Source organism: Bombus pyrosoma, linkage group LG7 (assembly GCF_014825855.1).
Source record: "Bombus pyrosoma isolate SC7728 linkage group LG7, ASM1482585v1, whole genome shotgun sequence".
Taxonomy (NCBI): Eukaryota; Metazoa; Arthropoda; class Insecta; order Hymenoptera; family Apidae; genus Bombus; species Bombus pyrosoma.
In genome coordinates, this window is record NC_057776.1 from 3721928 (window position 1) to 3735026 (window position 13099).

The following is a 13099-nucleotide window of genomic DNA, read 5'->3' on the forward strand; positions in this document are numbered from 1 at the left end:
ATGATAAACGATCAAATTTCATTCAACAGTTTATATAACATTATTTTTTCCCTATGATTATTTTTTACTGTTGAACGTCCATCTAACAATATTTCCCTTTCTGACTTCTCGCAGGCAACTTGGTCTGTTTATTTCCCTGTCGAAATTTTACTCGTGATCTTCGGAGCGAATTTTTATTGTTTGTAAGAAAAGATCCCGTAAAAAAGTTAGCTGTGGATATAAAGATCCAACTTGCTCATGGAAAGTGCGAAAATATGTTTGTTAATGGAGAGCTAACCTTCCAAAAAATTTGTAGTATCAACGCCATAACGGATTTTCAATTTCCCATAACGTCAAAAGTCGCTAAACTAGCGACGAACACCGGTAAGATCGTGGGCCGCAAAAAAACTTACTTTATTGCCTCGTAAAACGATCACGCGCGCGCCACCGTCGCCCAAACTCCCTCCTTCTGGCGAGAAACTTCTCGTTAAAGCTCATTTTGTATGGAGCAATGATATATGTCGAGGCTTTATACCGGTCGGCGTAATGCCCATATCGAATCTCTAAAATCGCACATACGAAAGTATTTAAGCACTTACCACAGAAAAATTTGATGTATATATTCTGTGCGAATACGTGTGTCAGGTTTGTATCGTATAACACACGTAATACAATCATAAAGGATTTCTAAAAGTGTTCAAATACGTGAACCACTGTACGTCGCTTCGAGAGAAGATGTGCGCGCTTCTCCCATTTTCGTATTCTTTCTCGTAACGATAATGGACGCGTGGTATGCACGTTAAAGCAGCGTATCACATCTTCGATTGTAAAGTCAAGAGATCTCGTATGGTGGCGTATCGATTACAAGGCAGCAGACACATTGAAGCCCCAACGTAGAACAAAAATAATCGATGGAGAAGGTGGGTAAAGAAGATGAAAGAAAAGTAGAAAAGAAGAAATTAACTAGAAATAGAAAGAAGGAGAAACTAAAGGGGAAGTAGAGGAAAGAAGAGAAAGAAGAAAGGGAACAGAAAAAAAAGCAGCGAATCCTCATTCAACTAAGATGTGTGTATGAACCATAAAGAATGCCCGTGGGGTAAGAAAAGAGGAGGCTGGCGCCAACCACCGCTACTTTGAATGTTGCTTTTATGGCGCATACCGCGCCGATCCAGCCGCGCGGATACATTAATTGGTATACGTACAGTGTACAGTGCGTGCCAGTGACAGCCACCAATAGCCATGGAGTATCGCGACACGCCGTGCCGTTTCACCTTTCTACCCGTCGTTTCTATACCTCTTAACCTCTCGATTTATGGATATTCGTTCCACAGGATTTTATACCAGCACGTTTCCTTACTAATTTGTTTCTGTCTCACTCTCTTCGCAATTGTACGAAGCGGCCATCTTCTTTTTCTTTCGCAGCATTTTCAAGTACAATGTTCTTTATGAAAATCGGTTGTCACGTAACACATATAAAAACGGTACTTGATCTTTGTTCGTATTTTGGGATACGAATTTAAATTCAAATTCCAATCGCATTTTTTACAGAGAAACGTATGAGTGAAAAATTATAATGCATTATTATTTTTAGACTGCTGCAATTAAAAAGTAAATGGGAAAGATATTATTGAGCTCTGAAGTCGTTGAAGATTCCGTACACTGTACCGTCGGAAAGCCATGTGGCTCATGGCGCCTCGTTTCTTCTCATCTCCCTCGCATTAAGAGTCCAACAAGATGCCAAAAAGGCTACACGTTTCTAACAATTACGTCAAGCTTGATACGCTGATGCATCCAACATTGTTTGTAAATCATCATGAGAGATGACGCCAGGAACGGCGCACGTTAGACAGCGCTATAAATTTATTTAATAAACGGCGCTACTGGCATCAATTTCAGATACTTTCTATTTATTTTTAAGTACGGCAGATTTTTATAAATGTTATTAGCACGTGCGTATTTCATTTCTATACTTTGAGAAAGATAAACTTTCTTTTATTTTAGAATGCAGTAAATGTTACTTTCACAAGTCCCATTGCAAAAAATAATAGGCTACCATTTCCTAAAATCGAGGGACGTAGATTTTGGATTTTACGGCAGCTGAACGTGACTAGAAGGAGCGTTACGGCCAATTTAATAGCTTTCACGCGAGAATCGACACTACGCGGTGCGTTTGACCGAAGGTCGGTCGTTATTCAGGATTAAGTTGCGCATGAAAACGGCGCCAAAATCACTGGGCCCGCCTAACTGACCACTTTTCACATTCTCTGAAACACAGAATCTTATAACAACGTCTTTTTTTCATTAATTTACAACCTTCGAGAATGTTTACCTGAAGCCCTGTAATAAGGCAGGTGACAATAAAACTACAGAAAAATATATCAAGTAACAAGACTAGTTTCCAATTTCAATCTTACTAGTAGCATACCAATGATGAAAAATTCTTAAGATGATCATTCGTGATGCTGTTCAATCAATTACCAAATTTTTCTTAGTGTGTCTTTCTAAATTTCTACAATATTACCGATAATAACCGAACTCTTCTATAGTTCGTATTACTAATAATCAATAGAAAAATAATTTTTCTTACAGGCTAAAAAAGAATTCTATTTTAAAAGGGATAACCGAACGATGGTAATCACGTCGACAGAGGATTTAAAAAAAAAGCTTCAACAAAGTCGCTGTAATGAATACACTTTTAAACGATCCTACCATAATACTCTGGACAGGGTCGTATATTAACCCAACGCTAATTACGCGATGCTCATGCATCTTTCGATGTCTCGACCCTTCGTTGCTCTTCCCGAGAGAACGCGGGAGATTCAACAAGTTTCGTCATTATCCAATGAATGGAACTCCTTTCGCGTCTTCTGCCAACATCCTGGACACGTTGTCGTCCGTTGTCCGAGCCGATGAGAATCGATGTGACAGTCCAATCGACGGGCTCACGGGTCACAGTTTCTTCTCGCGGGACATAAAAGGGAGACGGCCGCGTATTGGTAATCGTAAGCGACTTCACCTTCCATCAGCAGGGGGCAACAAGCCTGCCAGACGACGACGCGAACACGACCACGATGACAACGGCTGAAGAATGTAGGGGGAAAACAAATTTCTGCCCGTTGAAACTTCATACTCATAAATAACGATAAGCGATACTTCTTGAAACGGGGAAGAATTGGTTCTATCAGATACGCAGGGAATTTTTTACTTGCTGCTAGAAGATTGTATAATCTGTACTTTAGTGCTATTTTCATTGCAAACTTTTGAATTGTTATTTATCTGATCTAGGAGTACCAATCGAAATGGATCGACACTAGGCAACTGTGAAATTTTGTTATCGGTATAGAACCTGTTATGACTTATTAATTATTGTTTCATATGTTTTCAGGAGCAACTATCTTTCTGTTCCTAGAAATGGATACTATGACTTTTTTAAGGTGAGCGGAAATATTGCTATAACGGGCTGGTTCTTGGGCTTTACAGCACCATATCGAGATGACCTTTTCGAATCTGGTTTTTCCGGGTACCGGCCATGTCAGATGGGTGGAAATGATACATAGATATCTAAGGAACCCGTGAATGAGAAAACTTAATGCAACTCGCGACTAAATTGTTGAACGCGATAAGTTATTCGAGACAAATATGTGTCGCGCCTAACATAGACAAATTTCTCTATACGGGTATACTCTTACGGCATATGTTTATTATTGGTTACTGCAACACGATGCCGTGCCCATTTTCACTGCCCATGTTCCGCCGTACGTTAATTAGGAAAAAAGAGGAATTACTATTCGTTTGTGAATAAAGGTACATTGTATAATAAATCGTTCGCAGCTACAGTAGTTACAACCTTAACGAATATAGATATGATTTTACTCGTAAATTACAGGTAGACGTAAAAATGTTTTAGGGATTTTTATACGCTGAGGTTGACCTGCCTGGAATCTGGTACAATTACGTCCGTGTTTTAATCACTTTCGAATACGTATATGTCTATTTCCTGCTCTTAAAAATATCGATTAATGAACAAATTAAAAAAAAGGTTCAACCACCGACATTTTTTAAAAACACACCAGTCCTCCCTCCTCCCTATGGAGGCAATTTAAAGTATGCGTGATAGCAAGCAACGAGGGAGTGGTTGACAAAGATAATAAGAAAAAGGGGCTTGAGGGAGTGGAGGCAGACACGAAATTAACGACGATAAAGCATGTCGGGAGGATAAAGAGCAATACAAGGAAAGACGATAAGAGGTGAACACGAAGAGGCAGCAGTAGCGACGAGACGATTGGTCAGCCTCATTGAAAGAGGAATGGTTTGCAATGATGCCCCTACCCCCCTGCTCCTCCCACACTGCTTCCCCCGCGACCTTCCAACCTTCCCACCAAGCCACGTCTCCTCGTCTATTCTCATTCCCGCGCGCGTTATGCCCGATCATTACGTATGCTAATATTTACATTTAGATTGCACGGCTTAATCGAAGTGACGCCATGCGGTAATATAGCCGGCGCCATGGCGCTAAACCGTGGCGCCCGACCTATCTCTTCTTTCTCTTTCTGCCTAACGACGACCACATCTTCTACTCCTCTTCCTCTCGTCGTTCTCCATTCTCTTCTTTTTTGCCTACACTGTCTCTCCTGCCGTTTCTTTATCATCGACCTTTTTTCCGCGCTGCTTTTTTCTTTACCGACCGTCCTTCCCGCCGCGTCGGTTACGCTTAATTCGATCTCTCTCACGGCTTGTTATTTCGCTTATCTGCCACACGCGGCTGTGTCCCACGGAACGGCCACGGGGTGGCACTATTTGCGCTCAACAGAAATCCGACCCGCCATCTTCTTCCAATTGACATTATTTGACATAATTTTTTCGTAGTTGGCATTTGAAACTTTGTTTCTTCTTTTTTGCGCGCGACGGTGAAATCGTAACAAGGAGAATCGTATCTTCGGTTATGTTGGACTAATCAAAGTGCTGGGTAACTGGGTTACCAGTTGAAAACCTCCCTCTTTAATTTCTCTTGATGTGGAAGGAAAAGCCCCTCCTCCTGGCTCTGATGTGATATTATCTCAAGAGGAGAGGCTACTTGCCGCCTATCTGGCCCTCTATTTGTTGTAAAAATGTAACATTAGGTATAAAATATAACAACAGCGTCGTAAGTTTGTTAATGATAATTAAGCAGTGGGACAATTCAACTTACTAGTGCAAGAATGTAAAAACATAGCGCGTGTATTCATTACTGGACTTATTATTAAGAATATTGACATATTCACGTTGCGAACGAGATGGCGCCGCTCTGACGTTTGTATCCTCAATTATTGAAACATTCGACCGTAAGTATCGTAGATGTCTAGTCAAGATAAGTTCAAGGAAACAAGAAATGCGGAAAGATCGGTCACGTAGCGAATCGTTCCCTGAATAACATAGTGTTTTGAATGACAAAAAGCAGTATGCGAACACTAGGCTCGTTATGTATGGTAAACAAACAGTAACGATCTCATCGATACGCTGTTAATTCCACCTAATTATAAATTTTACGTGATTCTGCCTTTCTTATAGAGACACCTGCAAAACTAGCGTCACTGTACAAGCTCACGCTACGTACAACATAAGATGACATGCTCATTCATAAGATCACGATAGAAGATTAACATGACAAAAATACGAAGGAATTTGATTGCGGGGAAAATAATTGATAAAAAGAAAATGGCGATATGAAGGATCTTGTACGGCCGCGATAAAGAAATGTTCGGCTAGCCAGGAATGGAAATAGAAAGCACGCGGACAATGACAGCAGGCTTGTCCATGGTTAATAAATGTGAGCTCGCTAATTGATTCTAAGTAACCAATAAATTGCGCTGGCCGCATTGTAAAAGTGGTTATGGTGAACGTATGCGTGTGGCCGAGCGTTATCTTTCCGCTGGTGGTTTGTTCGTTTTTCCATCCCGAGATCGCCTGTGCCTGTCGGCCGGCGCGTTATCATAAAAGCCCGCGCTTTTCCTCGCTCGTTTAAAAATGGCGGTCTCGATCGACGCTTCTCGCCAATGGTAATATGGTCATCGTATCGAGTAGAATACCGCGAGGATATCGTGAAACATCATCCCAGCTATCAAGACAATAAATTGCGATTCTTCAAAAAGATATTTTATTGCGAAAAGGTTATCACGTGGTATTATGTTTTGCAGAATTTTTTAGGTAATCGTGTAGAGCTATGTTTTGTTGAATATTGATATCAATGTTTTATAGAATTCAATTAGGTTATCGAATGGAATGGCCTATGAAGGTTCACTACACAAGGTCTTTTCTATTCTGCAATAGCGCGTAAATATAAAAATTAGACTTCCAGCTTCGTCGCCGTAGGTAAAAAAGGATTTAGAACACGTGGCACTAATACATTTTCATCTGTAGATAAAACACTGGACTCACGGTATTCACGGACTACGAACTATTTCTTTCTATAAAAGTCTCAAAGTTACTTTACATGCAACAACGACTTCTGCTCACATAGGTTATCTCATACATCGGTTGGACACGACATTTGTGATAATTATCGTTATAATTATGGTAACAGATAAATAAATATTAATAATTAATCGGTATAAATAATCAAATAATGCTATTGTTTTTTTTACAAATCTGCGTGCGTTGTTTAAAAATCATTTTATTGTCTACGAAACGACTTGGAAATTTGTAATGCTAAAAACTCATTTAAATCTCATTTAACTCGTTTCACTTTCTTCTGTCTTTTTATTATCACTCTCGTTTCAAACGTTTTGTATATATAGATCTCTATTATATCTTTAGTTCATAGAAAACAACATACAAACTTAATATCAAAGTTCTCATATATTGGGTTGGCAACTAAGTGATTGCGGATTTGTTAATACCACTTAATGACAAAATCCGCAATCACTTAGTTGCCAACCAAATATTTTCGATTTACCAATAATTCGATTTATCATCGAGCCAATATGTTAATAGAGCCGCTGTATTTGCAAAAAGCTCGCTATTAGGTCAGAATTCCGTTTACAAGAGAGTTAAATCCTTAACCTTTATTTCCAGCTAGCCAATGGATTTCCACCTAAAAGCAAGAGGAATGAGCACAGGTATTTCAATCAGTTCATTTATTCCATCCGCATTCTATGGTAATTAACGGCGATATAGGAATCCATTGAGGAAAGAAAGGAGCCAAGTAACCGTACAAAGAATTTGGCCCGTGCTATTCAAGTGAAAGTTGCACATTTTAGAAATACTTTATACCGTAACGTTTATTGAACGAGAAACAAAATATAAAATTCTTGAATTGTGTCCTATAGATTAGCTATATTCTAACAATGTAATTTGTGTTTTTTTATCAAATAGTACTTGAAATTTCCCGTGCGGATTTCGATATCTGCAAGTCGGTCACCTATGATGCAAGAAGAGCATTACCAAGGGACAATGAGGGTGACATGCACTCATGTCATCTGTGCATGACTCATAGAATTTATAGTATAACCAGACAAACAATTCCTTGATAAGTATTAGTCTAAATTGTTCCTTTGTTACCTTCGTTATCCTTTAAAATAGGCTTATATAGGTCTGAATTAAGAATAGAATGGGATAAAGGATATTATCAATTAAGAATAAAATTAGATAAAAGAGATAAGCATGTAAATCTTTTGCAACACTTTATATTGTTGCATGTAAGAGATCATATACGTTGAATTGTACTCGAGAATGAAACTAGTAAAAACAAAGTTAATATTGTGATTACAATAGTAACATTTATGGAAGAAAAAAAGGCAAGGCAAAGCTAGGGCATCTTTCTTGGCAAAGAAAAGTAGCAAGTTGAAGTCTCTTATTTTGCAGTACTCGAAAAAAGCTGCATATGCGCGTTAATCTGCTAATCCCTAATAAGAGCACTCGAGCATTGAGGCGATAATAAAACTGAAGCCACCAGGCGATAACGGTCAATCATGATTACATGGCATTGCAAATACGATTATCGGATCGATCGGACCGATAGAGAGACGTTCGAAGAAGCGACCGAGGAAGTGTTAAGAAGAAAAAGAGAATCCTCTAGAAGGCGACAAAGACAACGACACAGACAAAAGAGGCAGTGATCATTGATAAATGATTTATGCAAGCCACTTGACTCTCATTAATATCACCCGTCACTCAATATATTGGATCTGTATCTTCTGTAAGCGCTAATCGTTACGAGTTTGCTGATAGTTATTGAGCATCTTTCATTTTTAACCTTTTTTGATCCTCGGTACAATTATGGTAACTGGAAAATCGCAGAAGCTTCAGCAGCCTATACATTTCAGATTATTTCTCACAGAGATCAGTATTCTGATCAACGATATTGTGATACTAGCGCCTCTGTTGGCAGATTCTTTTCTTTCAAACATAACCTAGAATTAAGAACATTAACGTATGAATGTTGAGCAAAAAGCGCACGCGTTTCTTTAAAATAATAATGCGATACAACAGAGTCTTCGGGTCATATAATGGCAATATTCTTATCTTGGAGATACCGTTGTATTAAATAAGGATACTACTATATGTGCCACAAGTGCAAGGAGTGTTCGATAACACGTCTACATGGAGGCCAGCACAAGTGTTTACGTTTGCTGCTTTTTCTCAAATCCAATGGATCCAATATCAAGTGTATGCAAAGAAAAATACGCTGTTACTTACTAAAGTCTCCCGGACAAGATTTGCAACACCTGCCTGGAAGGAGAACTGGCTCTTTGCACGTAAGTTCTGGGCATTCGTTCTTGATGTTACGGCAGTGAACCCGCGCTACGATTCGCCGTTTCTTCTGCACCTGAAACCAGAACAATATTATGTATTTTCACACATTACAACGTTTAAAATATTACCACGCTGTAACAGATGGTTTTCAGTTGAACAATAGGAAAAAGTTTGAACGATGTCCGTTACGAAACAGAAATGTAAGAACTTAAAGAAACAGCGTCTAGGTTAATTATTATTCGAATAATGGCGAATGCTAACACGTTATTTTCCTTTTCCAAATTATTCGAATTCCAGCGAGTTTCTCCATCAGCCTGTTCATACTACTGGACACGTTCGCGGTGACGTTTGAAAGTGTGATTGTAATGTTTTCGAACCTGTAAACGTGCTTACATGTTTATTACTCCTTTACGCATCGCTGACGACGACAGTTGCAACGTTTACATGCACGGCGTGCATAAATCTATCGTCAAGTAATTGGTAGGTGTTATTGATCACAAAAGACTCGTTTATCACGGTCAATGGTGCCATTATTCGCGATACGATTTACAATACTCTATGGCAATATAAATTATCGTTTAACGTCTCTGTCGTTCACCATTTTCTACGGGTTTAGCGCGAAAAAGAATCGTCCACCTACCGGGGCTTGAACCGTGTAAATGGCGGCGTTGTTACCGATGTGTTCTACAATATACGCCTTATAAATTCATATTCCGCGGTATTGTAGTTCACTCCACTTTCTACCATAGATCTGCCGTTTCTACCTAAGGTATTTCTCTTTTCAGATGTCTTACTCGAGCTCGACTGTGTTGTTCTTTACGATGCATTCATAGCTCGATGGTACATGCACGATTCAATTCATGAACAACGCACATTCGTCTAGAAGAAACATTCCTTACTTGTTCATTTTTGTACAGCAATATATATAATATATTTCTGTATATATATATATATATATATATATATATATATATATATATAATAGTATCCATCGAAATTTCATGATGATAACGAAGGAACGTGATCGTAATTATAATTTGTGATCAAATATCATAAAAGGTTACGCGAGATTTCAATACATAGGTGCAGACAAAGACAAAACTAAATGATCAGATAGTGGATCCAGGTATCAATGACGTTTAATCAAACTGGAACTAGTATTATCTACTTAAGTTCTATTTGTTATATATCCTTGTAGTACACGTGTAGATTACTTAATATGTAATCGAAATTAGTATCAGTATAGCATTAGTTGTTGTATGAACCGGCCGTATTTAACGGAGCTTTATTGATATTTGTTTCCACTACCTGCTCAATTATTTCTCTACCCGACTGTTACTTGTTTGTTTAAGTTCCATATAACGTAACCAGATAATAAAATAATGATATAAATAATAATATATTATAATATGAATTATAAATTAACGATATAAAAACTATAATAAAAAAAAAAGAAAAACAGGTAAAACTAGAACCGTTGGATACAAAAATCGTAAAGTTCGAACGAGTTTCCAGCGATCCAGCAGACACGCGTTGACCGGTCGATAAATATCCGACTTTAGAGCAAATTTGCGGCGTCTAGTTATCTCTGGGTGTGAAAAACTAATCTCGAAAGATTCTTCTTCAACAGGACGCCAACCAAAGGAATGGATAAGAGATCGTGCATCCGGCGAGGGTTCCGGTTACACTGGTGCCGAGAGCAGAAATTAAGTTTGGGGTTTTATAGAGCTGCATGGCATTCCTGAAACGCGAAACGATACGTTCGATGTTGATTCGAGTGACAAAATGAAAAAAAGTCAAGGGAGCGGAACGGCGCCGACCGGCGATCAGACAACGCAGACGTTGAACTTCGCATTACGGGAGAATCGGGGCGCCAGGAGTAAATTCCGAGATTCAGTGGCCCTCGTGAGATCGCGTGACAGTTATTTAACTGGGACCCGCTAAGCGAGTATGTCGGTGTATTTTTTATCGTCCAGAGATACATTTAGGTGCCTGCCGACGCATACCTCTAGTACTTCTGATAAGTTTCTACGACATTGCGAGATACAATGTAACAAAAAGTTTTTCAGCGATCTGGAAACATGAAGAACGATAATGATAAGGCCGATAGTAAAAAACGGAGCAACTATTTTTCCATCGGTAAGCTCTCGAGGTATTCAATTATGTTATAGATAACGAGGCGTAAATCTATATAGCTTTCACAGCAACTAAATATAAATCTTCGCGATTTCGACGGACTCTGTATCTTCTTCTTTTTACTTTTACTTATACAAATATAAAGACATTCCGCTTTTTTTGTCTCCTTAAGGAAGTTTTGAATACATCCTTCGACGTTGGACACTGTACAAATATAGCTGTGCGACGACGTGACCAAAAATACCGTGCGACTGCGCTAATATCGCAACCAAACGGTCAAAAAGTGTGTATAACGTGAGTACCCATATACGATGTCATGAGAACGTCTTTGCGAGACACAGACAGATCAATCCTGATGATCGTCTCGATTAAAAAACGTCCCGCTATTCGCACGAGCTGGCGTGGTCCACCCACCTACGATTTTCTCGCACCGTGGTAGTCATTCATTATTTCGACATTATTCTATAGGTAATAATAGAAACAAGACAAACGTTCTCGCCTGATCGGACAGGAAGTCGGTATCGATTAGTGCGTGGAGTCTCCTGCGTGGGTGGTTCTTCGAGCGTTCTCACTTCCAACAAATCTTTTGATCTATGCCGCTTCCTATGAAAATGAACGAACCACCTCTAACACCTCTTAATATGCTGTTAAACCTATTTTCATGAAAAGCTAGAAATGTATCAAGTTGTAACGTAATTAAGTTCGATTGAACGCAATATTCTTCCCCATTTAACTGAACGTACATACGTTACAACGTACTATCTACATCTGAGTGGCTAATTACATTAACAAGTTCTATTTTGACAGGCAAATCCAACAAACGTATGTGTCGGGCATAAATAGACGTAGTAACACTGGAAAATAAAACTAATAAGTAGACAGTGTACACTAGTCCGGTGTATGACTTTAGGTAAAGAAACGATGTCTCGTGTGATTCACGCGACGTGTCTGCCTGGTCGCTCACAACGAAGCCCGTGACCTATCAATAGCTCCTCATATACACTGAAGAGGGACTGTCATTCCACCGAAGACTAAAAATAGAGTTCGCGCGTCCGTCCATAAGTCGCTGGGTCCGAGCAGTTCTGTACCAATGCTCTTTCTCTCTCTTTCTCGATCACACTTTATCTTTTCTCTTCGTCTACCCTTTCGTCCCAGCCTGATCTTCGTTCCTTTTTCTTTTCTACGCCAGTATTTATAGCAGTTCCTCGTGAAATTTTTTCCTCGCTCCTCACTGTTGATACTTCAATCGGCGAATATTGTTAACATTTATACTTCGATTCCAAAAAATGCTATTTTCTTTCAGTTGGCAATGTTTGGAATGTTTTAAGGTGAACTAAAAAGAACGAAAGGCGGACGGGATGTTATAGGCAAACACGGTAAGAACGGTTACCAGTCAAGGACAGAGTTTACGAAGATTGGCTAAATTAAACTCCATTAGGACAGTCGTGACCGTTCTGCCCGGACGACAAATGCATGCGCGACAGAACCCGTTACTATGATAGAGATCATTAGTTGAACCGCACAGAGCGAGGGCTTTGAATCGCTTTATGATTGACCCCAAATTTATATCCACATCCTTAACCTACAAACAACTGTATGCGCGGGTCAAGTTATTAACCCAATGTTATTAACCTCGCCTGTGACTTCGTCAATCTAACTTTCGGATCCCATGAAAATTATTTATCGTCCCCGTGGCTAATATCCTGCCGATGAATGACATAAGTATACCCAATGTAAACAGCATGACTCGATTCTAAAGTGCGGAATATCTAATCGACCATTAGTGATCGTTCATTCATGAAATGTAAATGAAAATCAATATGTCAGTGTTTTTTAACGTATATTCCTTCTAGCATCTTAATCATTTAGTATACGATGACTAGTTTTTTTTTTATTTCCGTTAATTCGTAACTACGTATATAATAAACTATTATGTACCGCCTTAAATCACGTAATTCAGATGTCGTGTCTGGCGCGCGTGCTAGCTACGTATCTGATTATTCGTCTTACCGGATGAAAACTAGTGAACCAAATGGAATTTTAAAAACGATAAGTAATTTATTTAGTGCGCACATATAAGTAGCTTTTGTATCAGATATTTTTCAATATGTTCATCCATTCTAAAATATATATGTATTATATATATTCACTATACTTGCTAAATACAATTCTGTTTTGTAAAATGATGCTACTGTGTCTCTATCTTTCGGACATAATGTGACGTATAATGTTTGTACACAAACAGGATCGTGTA

General features: G+C 38.9%; 1 protein-coding gene, 1 long non-coding RNA gene and 1 pseudogene across 12 annotated transcripts in view; 2 read left to right on the plus strand and 1 right to left on the minus strand.

Annotated features, from left to right (window-relative positions):
* LOC122569423 (dorsal-ventral patterning protein Sog) overlaps nt 1-13099 on the minus strand; it is a 100514-nt gene that overhangs the window by 14396 nt on the left and 73019 nt on the right. For all 8 annotated transcript variants that reach the window (XR_006317449.1, XM_043730449.1, XM_043730452.1 and 5 more), the window contains one exon: nt 8653-8782. Coding sequence is in view for 7 of the 8 variants with exons in the window: in XM_043730449.1 (XP_043586384.1) it covers nt 8653-8782 (130 nt within the window). In the remaining variant the exon portion in view is untranslated. The remainder of the gene's footprint in view (nt 1-8652; nt 8783-13099) is intronic.
* LOC122569443 lies at nt 14-6755 on the plus strand (annotated as a pseudogene).
* LOC122569448 lies at nt 8769-13065 on the plus strand. 4 transcript variants are annotated; one of them, XR_006317462.1, is made up of 4 exons: nt 8769-8909; nt 9007-9189; nt 9495-11139; nt 11314-13065. It is a non-coding gene; the product is annotated as an uncharacterized LOC122569448 (long non-coding RNA). The 4 variants fall into 4 exon arrangements; XR_006317460.1 differs by having other exon boundaries at nt 9495-10848; nt 11018-13065; XR_006317461.1 differs by having other exon boundaries at nt 9495-10848; nt 11022-13065.